The sequence below is a fragment of the Vidua chalybeata genome, chromosome 4 (assembly GCF_026979565.1).
Source record: "Vidua chalybeata isolate OUT-0048 chromosome 4, bVidCha1 merged haplotype, whole genome shotgun sequence".
Lineage (NCBI taxonomy): Eukaryota > Metazoa > Chordata > Aves > Passeriformes > Viduidae > Vidua > Vidua chalybeata.
This window is the reverse complement of record NC_071533.1, coordinates 54948190-54959691: the sequence shown is the minus strand read 5'-3', so window position 1 is coordinate 54959691 and position 11502 is coordinate 54948190. Positions and strand designations below refer to the sequence as shown.

Here is an 11502-nt window from a genome sequence, read left to right as displayed (position 1 = left end):
CAGTGTATTCCAGGGAGAGGGAAAACCAGAAATCTGATCAAATACATTGAACCACAGAATGGCTTGGGTTAAACCAGACTTTAAAGATCATCTAGTTCCAACCCTCCTGCCATGGGCACGGACACCTTCCACTAGACCAGGCTGCTCAAAGCCCCATCCCACTTGACCTGGAACACTCTGGGGATTGGGCACCCACAACTTCCCTGGACAATCTGTTGCAGTGCCTCACCACTTCACAGTGACAAATTCCTTCCTTATGTCCGATCTCAATCCACCCTCTACCAGAGTTAAAACCTTGCCCTTGTCCTGTCACTGGTAAAAGTTTTTACCACAGACCCTAGTAAAAATCCTCATTCTTCTAAAACCTCTGGAGGTATTTTAAGGCTACAATAAGGTCCCCTCCTTCTTTTCTCCAGGCTGAACAATACCAACTTTCTCAGCCTCCTAAGAGAGGTGCTGCAGCCCTGTGATCAAATTTTATTATAAATTCCTCATGGAATTATGCTGCCAAATCATATTTCATGAAAATTCACTACAAAATTACAACAGTGCAGTGTGAGTTGATCTACAGTGTCACTTATGCTATTGTTTGTGTTGATCCGAAACAGTACCTGAACACTGCCCAGCAGAGCAATTTCTACCTGGCCACACACACTTCACTTTATAAGACACGCTACTACAGTTCTGTCTGAGAAATATTTAGGGTTATGTTGGAAGAAAGCATTCTCCTAACACATCTGCATGCATTTTGAGTTTTCCTAAATAATTTAAACAAGTTTGCAAGGGATCAACATTGTATGCATCATATTATATCATCACTGTGCTGCTTAAACATCTGTACTTTTAGTATTAAAATATTAAACTACTGCCATGTCAATCAAACAGCAGTTTAATGGGAGGCTAAATGGGATTCTCCTATTACAATCAAAACAATAGAAATACTGACATACTGTGGCACAAAATTAGTATAAATAGACTTTATTGAAGTCAGTACCCTTGTACTGAAGCCGAGATTGTGTCTACAGAAGCACAAGTTGTAACATTTCACAACTTCTAAAAGGAATGTCAACAATTACAACGATCATGCATACCATGGTCGATAATCACATTTTTAGAAGCATTTTCAACCATTTCTAAAGAAATGCTTATAACATTGTTATATATAGAACTACTTTCAATAAACTGCAAAACATTGATTAGCTTTTCCAGTATGAGCTACAGTGTCAACACAAAAGGGAGGCATAAATGTTTAATTTATGAAATCAGAATGGAATATTTACTGTAAAGAAAAATTAAAAAGCTTTCAAATAAAGGCCATTATTGAACCAAAGTGAAGAGCACAACTTGAACTTTGAATCCTTTCATCTCTTAAAGCTGTCCTCTGAATAACTTCAGTTCAAAGCATAAATTCAGTACTGTGAGTATTCCTTGGACTGAAGTTTGGCAATGATGCGATCCAACTGTCTCTTTGCTTCGCACTGTGGAAAATTGCTCATGTCATAATATTGAGGGGCAATTTTCACCAGCCTGTCAAAAAACGAAAAGCTTGTTACTGATGCTCAAACTTTAAGATGCATTTTACAGAAATTCTACAACTGAAGGAAACAGAAGTTGTCCATTATTTTCAGCTCATTCTGGAATTCTAAGACTAACTAAAATTTACACACATGCACGCACATTTAAAATGGCAGCACCATCCTGACCAAGTGTCCAAGATCAAAGCAAAAAGCACACACATGAGTCTCATGAGATGCTCCTGTCTGCCCACATGCCCCTTACAGACTCTTGGTGCTGCTTCAGTACCTGCCATGGCAACCCACACAGCCAGAGCCCCTGCTTAATGTCAGAGTCCATCAGCCACATAAGTCTACACAAACAACGACTTGTGTCAGAGTATAGCTCAGCCTTAGCTGTTTTAAACTTAAAAATACAACCAAGGCCACAGGATCCTGCTTTAGGTTAGACAGTGTTTGTTGAACCAAGATTTCTAAGCAGGTATTCAAACACATTTTCCATTAAGATACTACAGACAATATAAATATATATGTTGTGTTTTCCCGTTTATGAATCTTTAAACTTTTCCTACGTAACAGTAAAATTACAGCAACTGAAGAGCTTCCTATGTCCCCAAAGCTTACTATAACCTGGTAATTAAAGTACAACCTTAAAAGATAGGCAAGATGCTTCAGATCTCTGCTTGTCTGCAGAGATTCAGGGTTCTGATTTCCTTAATATATTTAGCTGATGAATAAGTATCATAACATGGGAAGCTGTACCACTATTATCGTCTCTTTCCTTAGAATTTTAAGAAAGCATGAAATGCTGTTCAGAGCCTTCTGAAAATAAATCAGACAGAAGAAGTCCTAGATCTTGAGAACAGAAGCGCTGATACTGAGGTACTGGTATCTCCAAACTCATACCTAACTTAGGTATGCAAGTGGGTGCTAGGACATACCCCCAAACCTCACAACTCTAAGCAGCTCCAGGCTTACTGAAGTAACTAGTTCTAAGTCAAGCTGTGCACTGTACACAGAGTCCAGGCATCAGAGGTCTAAACACAAGGTACCCACAAAGAAAACCTTTGGTCATCTCCACTGACTGTTGCAATACTCTGGCTTACCATTCTGGCTTGATGTCTGTACATGTCCGGATGTAATTCTTCGTTGTAAGGACAAACTCATTATACAGCACCCATTCTGGTTTGTGATCAAGAACAGTGGAGGGATGCAACTGCACCACCTGGTTATCTTTCACTGTTAAGTAATGTCCTGTTCGCTCCAAATGTGCCACCTAAATAAAAAGACATTTTTCCATTAACACAGGCAAATTTTAAATGAAGCAATTTCAAGCTGATTGTTAAGTGTTCTATACAAAACAAACTAACCCAACTTTCAAACCTCATCTAAATTTGGCACGTTACTTGACCACTTCAAGTATTCATGGTTTTTTATAGACACAATCAAGATGCCAGATGTTTTTGCTAACTACCATGGTATGTGTATATGCTAATACACAATTCAGTTAACGTACAAAAATAATTATCATCCAAAGAGAATAATCATTATAGGAACAGCAGCAATGCAAACACAAAGGAAGGGAATATATACTGGACAGGTTTGAAACATCGCACAAAGTCAACTGTGGTCTACTACAGATATCTGCTTCAAGCATTTCATTTGCAGTAGCCACTGTGGGGGCAGTAAGCCACAATGTTTATGTTCCAGCCTGAGCTTCAGAGCTGGAAAATGTAGGTTCAGCGACACACTTGTGCTGTGACCTTGGTGAAAATCAATTAACCTCCCTCTGACTAAGCTTCTTGCTCTATGAAAGGGAATAATGCCTGCCTTGCCAAGATGCGCCGATACCAAGCTCATTAAGATTTGGTAAAGCAGACAGTTATCCTTCCAATGATATCCTCTGTACGAACAGCTAATCTAACAGAACAAGTAACTAAAATAAACCCTTTGATACCAGTAGCTGAAAAGAACCTCCTCTCATTTTATATATATATATATATATATATATATATATACACACAGAGTAAAAAGATTAAATAGGTTGGGCAACGGCTGAAAGACATCAAAAAGACATTTTTAATAAGATCATTAGCTGTTTTCCTTTAATGCAGACTGTATACTTCCTTGTTTTCTTGAATTCCCAGGTATATTTCACCTTTTTTTTTTTTGCCTAGTCAAGAGCAAATTCCACCTATTAGATTAAAACCCCAGGCCTTCTAAAGCAATAGCTACCTGAAGTTTTAAGCCAGAATATCTCTTTACTAGGAAATTGCTTACTTTGAGTGCACTTCTCTTTAAAACTTTATGACTAATATCCAGAACGTGTTTTAGGAGTAGAACAAAGTATTTCAATAGTTTGCAAATTTTGTCACACAAGATTTGAGAGGTAACAGTTTATTTCAAGTCTAGGAAACCAGAAGATGTTCCTTTAAATGGAGATTAACAGCACACTGTCTGTAATGATTTAGGCCTAATTTTATTCAACTCAATATAACATCTGTAACATTAAATAGCAGTACAGGTGCAAACCAGACTAGACTAGACACTCATGTGTCACAGGCCTAGCACAAACAGCACACCTTGTGGTGGGAATACGATTTTTTTCAAAATAAGTTTTGTTTAAAGATCAATTTCAATTTTCAGATCTAAAGTACACATGCATACAAAAGTGTCTATTTTACCTGTTCTATTTCTTCCAAGAAAAAGACAGAACAATGCATTATTTAGGTTTCATTCTAGAAAAGTGTGCCATTAAATTCAATACAGTTTACCGTTAGCATCTCAGTCTCACTCATATGTATTAAAACAGTAAAGTCTTATACCCTACCTTTCCCAAATATAATTTTCTTCTGCATGTAATTTGTAATGGTAGAGTTATGTTTTTTATTGACTTTGCATAATTCTGAAGCATACTCAAAGAAAAATAAATGCTACAGAAATGTGTCTCTTAATTAGCTCTTAATTTCCAGGGAAGGACAGGAATTAAAATAACCCCAATTACAAAGAAAATGTTTCCTTAGACCACTGATATCAGGGACAAGCCACCTTTAGGTGGTTACATACTATTGTGACTGGCTTCGATCCTGAAGTAACAGTGAGCTGTAGTATTTGTCCTCTTTAGATGTTTCTACAGAGTGTGCTTGCTGGCACACATCTTGGTAAAGAATTTCAGGGTCAGTGATGGCAGCTCTGTGGGGAAATACACAGTGAAGCTATGGCTCCACAGCAAGCCACAGTGATCTGCCAGCTGCTGCATTTTCCTGCTCCTTCCTGGTCTGCACTATTCCAGCACAGCTGACTGAGCCCATTCTTGCTTCCATTTTCTAAGTGGCCTGCCAGGTCACTGAGCTGAAAGAATTTAGAATAGGCTTAGGAAGGCACCAAGGTTGACATAAGGGAGCAAACAAGGAAAAATGGGAGGCAGCTTATATTGCTCCTCTGAAACCCTGGCTTGCAAGCAATACCAGTGCCTGTAAATACAAGAGTGGTTGAACCAGGTGTCCTCCAGAGGGCCCTTTCACCTCAGCCATTCTGTGGTGTTTTTCAGAGTATAAAGCGCACGAGCTTCCACAGAAACTACAGGATCATACAGAGTATGTCTAGGAAATTGGTTCATTTTTTTGATGAGTAGTGGTAACAAGCAAGATACTACAGAACATACCTGAATCCTGAGATCACCAAAGAATTAAGCTATCTGAACATGTCTCTAAAAGATTGGGCAAGTGTCAAGCCAGCCCATGTATCTCTGCAACAGATTACTCTGAAGTCCCAAAAAGCCCACATGGTTGATGATTTAGAGACAATTATAGTATTTCTATGAACATGACAGACTCAAATGGAAACAGTGGCATATACCACAAGAGGAAAATGTTTCACTTCAAGTTCTCACCACAATTTTATTAAGAATTACACACCCTCCTCTGAAATTTTAAGTATGTTTGTGCTTATTTATTAGCTATCATGTCACTGAACCTAGAGGGCAAAGTCAGGGGTCTTCAATCAAACATTAAGACTAAATCCAAATGCACTGGACAGGTCAAAAGCAGGAACAGCATCACAAGATGCAGCCCTTTTAGATTTAAGGCTATACTTGACAGACAGTTTAGAGAAATGATTGGTCTTTGCTTTTTCTGACAAACCACAGCTAGCATGCACCAAAGGAACCTTGGCAGTTGCCTAGTTTTCCAAAATTTCTGCTTGGAGCACATGCAAAGGTGCTTCTGAATCTATTAAAAAGTTTTACACCACTCTTCTGCATTCCTAAAGAGCAAAATGAATACTATTTAATGCACCACTGACCACCTTTGTGTCGTAAGTTTATTTTATTACCATTCTATTATTGTAGGAGCCTGATTATGTAAAGACTTCCAAACATACATAATTCCATACAAGAAATAAGCGCCAAAGACTGAATAGCATCAGGAATGAGATTTTAATTAGAAGGCAAATCATCTGACATCTAACTTCCTGTACAGTATTGGTCATTTAAGTTTATCCTCTGTAGTGACTATGATATATATAGCCTGTGTTTGACTAAGTCACATCTCCCAAGAAAGATTCCAAGCTTGATCTGTATACCCTTCTAGCCAAGAGAGCCAATGGTATCGTGGGGTGCATTAGGAAGAGCACTGCCTGCAGGGTGAGGGAGGTGATCCTGACCCTCTACTCAGCCCTAGTGAGGTCCATCTGGAGTCTTCAGACCTGGGCTCCTCAGTACGAGGGAGACAAGGAGCTCCTGGTGCAGGTCCACAGAAGGGCTATAAAGATGATGAAAGGACTGGAGCATCTCTGTTACAAGGAAAGGCTGAGGAAGTTGGGCCTGTTCAGCCTCAAGAAGAGGGACCCCATCAGTGCCTAATCAGTACCTGAAGAGAGGGTGCCAGGAGGAAGGAGCCAGGGTCTCTTCTGTGGTGCCAAGCAACAGGACAAGAAGCAACAGACAGAAAAAGATTGAAGTTCCATTTGAACATGAGGAAGAACATTTTTACTGTGCAGTGACAGAGCACTGAAGAGACTGCCCAGAGAGTTTGTGGTTTCCCTCACAGGAGATATTCCAGAACTGTGTGAACACAATCCTATGCCATGTTCTCTAGGATGACTCTGTTTGAGCAGGGAGGCTGGACCAGATAATCCAACTGTAGTCCCTTCCAACCTGACCCATTCTTTGATTTGAGAACAGAGGACTTGCTTCCACCTTTAAATTCTGATTTAAATTTACAACTGTCAGTTCTTGTTCTGTCTTCAATACTGGATTGAAAATACAATGACAAGAACCTAGGTTGCTTTTGACAACTGATAAAAACCAAAATCAACTGATAAAAACCAAAAAATAAGAGAAAGATGATCCATCCTTAAGTCATTTGCTTGCCTTTTCCAATTCGTTTTCTTAGCTTACCTTCTGTAATGTAACTATTTTTTTGCTTAGTCTTAACCACAGTTACTTCAGCTACTCTTAACACTTTAAAGATTCTAAGCTTAATTTTGAATGGGTATCAGGGATAAGCCTCCATTAAGGGGTTACCTATTCTTGTGACTTACTTTGATCCCCACCTAATACTAAGCTACAGTATTTATCCTATTTAGATTCTCCTATAAAGTATGCTTAGTTACTTAACAGAAGTAGAAGAAATATCCTATACCTAGTTCTGGAAATTCATTACCAAATTACAAATATATTACAGTTGTACAATATGCCAATCCCTCTCCCTTTCTAGGACAGGCTATGTTCGGAACAAAGTCATTGAGAAACCAGTACTTCTCTTTGCACAAAGACCACCTTGCTGTATTTTACATGTCCTTTGCATATTCTGATGTGTGATACAGAAAGTTATTTTTAAAAGTTTTGCATTATAAGAATTAAAAGAAATCTGAGACACAGCAGAAAAAATTTAAACTACCTTGAACTTGTCAATATCTATCTTTCCAGAAGTTTTACTATACACAGAACTGTTGACAGTTTTAAATTATTTTACTATTCACTTTGCTTGTCTATAGCAGATTTACTGGAATTCAAATTTGCATTTAAATATGATGGGTAAAGAGATGATTCATCACCAGCAGAAATTCCACATTTATCTGTCTCTGACCCACAACTGAAGGCAGGTATACAGTACTTAGTACTGATTACATAACTAGTACTATTACAATAGTCACTATAAGCCTATACTGTCTGACCTAAACCACAGATCTTGATAAGTACAGAAAATTCTACAGTGAATTTTTATGACTGGTGTTAGAACAGTAGGCAATTACCAAAGTTTAAACAATGCAGCAAATGAGAAGTATTTCAAGACAATGGCTACTACTGCTTTTCCCACTTCACACTGCCTTTTTAAATTTAGAAAGTTTGAAGAATCAACTTCTGCCATGTGTTGTCCCCACACATCAGTACTTTACATGCAGAAGCTATCCAGAGTACATGCACACATTTCGCAAGTGTTGGAATTCCACACATGTTCTGTACTAAGAGGACAAAGGATGATATATGCATTTCATTACTAAAGCTTTCTGAACAAGAGCCCCCAAATGCTACAGCCTGACTATTAGCTTAGAGAGGGTGTAATGTGTATACAGACTACAACTGTAAGTACTTCAGTTGCTGGTAAATAACATCTGAGTATTTAAAACTTAAAGCAACATGAAATTCATCATAAAAGGTTCAGAGTCAAGGTCAAATAGGTACCACACTATCATGGATGTTTAAAGAGTTGAAGAAACTCAAACTAAAATAGACTGAAACACTTTGAAGCAGAAGAGTAAGGCTGAAATGGCTTCCACTCCAAATAGTTTCAACAGGTCTGCTATAGCTGTATCTTGATACACTCCAAAAATTCTATTAGGCATTTTGAGTGAGGGAGGCAATAAACAACCTACTGACCATGGAAGCCCAAGGAGACTTCCGGACAGGCTTTAATTTTCAGCTGCATGAGTCTATTTACTACTGTATTCACAGCAAAAATACAAAGTCAGATCTTTAACTCTGTGACACAGAGATCAAAAATCCACTCGCACCAACACTGGTGCAGCTCCCCGTGCACAGGAATAGGTGTTTTCTAATAGGAAAACACCAATTAGAGGAAGAGTTTCTCTCCCAGTAACATAAAACAGAGAGCACACCATCTTCCAAGTACATGGCCTCCCCAAAGGTCCAATTAAATGAAAGAAGGCATGGGGTATAGTGCCAAACAAAAGTGCAGCTGTGGCGCTCAGGCCTGCCTGGGGCCCAAAATGGAATGCTGGGCAGAAGTGTTCTTTGTCTTTCAAAGTATTTATAGAATTAAAGGTGTAGGTGGAAATGTGTTCTGAAGCATTTGCCAAGAAATATGCAGAAAACATATCCCAAATTCAAGGACTGAACACTGTTACAGCCTACTTGTCTGAAAGGTTACAGCAAGTAAGGCTTTAGAACCATTTAATTATTTAAAAGCAGCCAACAGCCTTAATCCTCCATTTGCATTACAGTGAAATGCAGTTGCTGACATTGATATTTCTGTATTCTGAAAACCCAGGAACATGTTTTTGCGGCAGACTGGCTGGCTGAGCCCTGGAGACAACGCTTGGCAGGGGCGGTTTAAGGACAGGATGCCCAAGTCCGTGCCCCAGTTTGGGTGCCTAAGTGCAGTGCTTGTCAGGCCCATGCAATCCTCACCTGCACAGCACTGACCAACTGGCAAGTGTTTGTTTCAACACCACGAGAGTGCAGCCCAAGGGAAAAATCAGGAAATGCAATGGGCACTGGTCAGCCTCCTAAATATAACAAGAGTGTGCTCTCCAGAAGTGAGGTGTTACGCTCTAGCAGAGACATTGCAGAGACATGTCAAATGCTTTCTTGCTATGAAAAGAATTATCACAACAGTTCAGAGTCAATGAGGATGAAGTTTGTATCTGCAAGAGCCAGCAAAGAGACTCTAGCAAACTTAAGGATGAATGTTGGAAGAGAAAAAACACAGCAGGATGGGACTAAGGGGAAAAAATATCAAAAAACAAACCGAAACCAAACAAAAAAATAGACAAAAACCCAGCAGTCTGCATTCTAGCTTGGGGCATGCTTAACCTGAAATGCAAAGCATGCAGGTGGCAGCAGTGGAGACTGGCTTCCATAGCATCCTGGCTCAAGTGGCAAATGCATTTCAAACAGTGTATACATCTTGAGATTACAGAAGTATTCCAGTACTCCACTATCTGACTCATGTAACTGAAAACTGAAATATAAATATGGAAAAAATGTACAAATGAAAATACTCTCTCTCTGTAAATATCACATATTTTTCATATTTATATACCACTATACTTCCCCTTTTGGTAGGAAATTACAAATAACTTAGAACCACATATTCTGCAGTTACTTGAAATGTTTTATGTAGTTACTTCATGAATGCTCATACCAGAAAGGAGATTTTGATATACTGATAATATTGCCTTCAACTTTTTTCCATTCGACTAAAGAATGTAGTACTTGCATCATTACCTAGCAACCTGACAAAGACTACATGGTAATATAGTTAGCCACATGCAATTTAAGTAGCATTTATCAAGTTTCTTAAATTGTAACAACAATACTACCATTATGAGCCACATAAACACTGAACTAATTTCCCTAGGAGAATACACACATACCTGCATGAAATACCCAGTAACTAATGCCTTTCTTATGTTGATGTAATAGTCTCGACTGGTAAAATCTGTGCTTCTACGAGGCAAATTAAATCTATCCATGATTCGTGACAGCTGTTGGCGTACATTGTCTGCAGACATCAGGGACCTGTAGTTAATGAAGTTGTCGTAACACCACTGAACCGACTCATGATCTGCAACATTAGAAAACATGAATCAAAATTAGAACAAGTAAATAAAATAGCAACTAACCGATTCATCAGTCAGATGAACCAGAAAAAAATATCCATAAACTTTTATAAATGGTAACAGCTCTTGGTTTATTCAGTCGATTCAGTTGATTTCCTGCACTAGGTAACTTACCAAAACTTTTATATTCAGGAAACACATGGTCAGGACAGAAGAAAAGCAGGGGTTTCCCCCCCCCCCCCCCCCCCATCAACATAACATAAACACAATCACTGCTGTTTTACTAAATTTTGTCCACTGTTGTCCACTAAATTTTGGACAACTCAAAAATCCCATCCTGCAACTAGAAAAACCGTCTTCCTAACTTGCAGTGTAAAACATCACACGATGTCAGGAACATTGCACAGCCTTTAACTGCAGCATGCTACAAACATACAAGACAACTGTACAGAACTGCTGTATTTGAGAAATGAAACCCTACTTGAATTAAGCATTCAAGTAACAGCTAAGAGCTATACAGTCTGTTCTCAAAGTGTGACACACCTCACAGCAGTTTACTTAAACGCGATTGGTAAAATACACCCACTGTAACAGAACTCTCTACTCTAACTCTTCCTACTGCTCGTAGCTCTGAGAAATCTGATGAAACAGCAAGCCTCAGCCATTCTGTCAGTATAAATACCTGCATGTTTCACATCAAGAAACCCAGTTCTCCCTAGCAATTCTCTGACTTCTCATATAATGCTCTTCTAATCTTTGTCAGTTTAATAATCCAACAAAGCCAACCTTAAGAATTAAAACTTAAGGTAACTCTTGGAAAGAAGAGACTCTTCTTAATTCGCACTGAAAAGAATGAAGGTTATGGAAGTCAAGGTAAGTCTAAGTTCTTTCTTGCACTTTACCTTACAGAATAAAACTTTAAATGAAGTATGAATGAAGCTGTTGTACAGTTATGATTCTACTGTACAGTACCATAGCATACTACTTTCTGAGCCAAGTGAACTATCATGGATAACCCATAAATGTTTTATACTATTCTATATACTAACAGTAGTAACATTTTGTCTTCTGATTCCAGAAGAAAATTCACAATTTCACAAGATGATTCCTGAAATAGCTCCATCCCTCAGTAATCTGAGTATTAAAGCAATGGTTTCCAGAAACACGCACAAATTGTCTGCCA

General features: G+C 38.6%; 1 protein-coding gene across 1 annotated transcript in view; it reads right to left on the bottom strand.

Annotated features, from left to right (window-relative positions):
• Window positions 1–962: 962 nt before the first annotated feature.
• DHX15 (DEAH-box helicase 15) overlaps window positions 963–11502 on the bottom strand; it is a 45797-nt gene continuing 35257 nt past the window's right edge. Inside the window, exons 12-14 of the mRNA XM_053939963.1 lie at window positions 10134–10324; window positions 2621–2790; window positions 963–1527 (exon numbers count right to left, since the gene is read on the bottom strand). Of these exons, the coding sequence (XP_053795938.1) occupies window positions 1410–1527; window positions 2621–2790; window positions 10134–10324 (479 nt within the window). The 3' untranslated portion in view covers window positions 963–1409. The remainder of the gene's footprint in view (window positions 1528–2620; window positions 2791–10133; window positions 10325–11502) is intronic.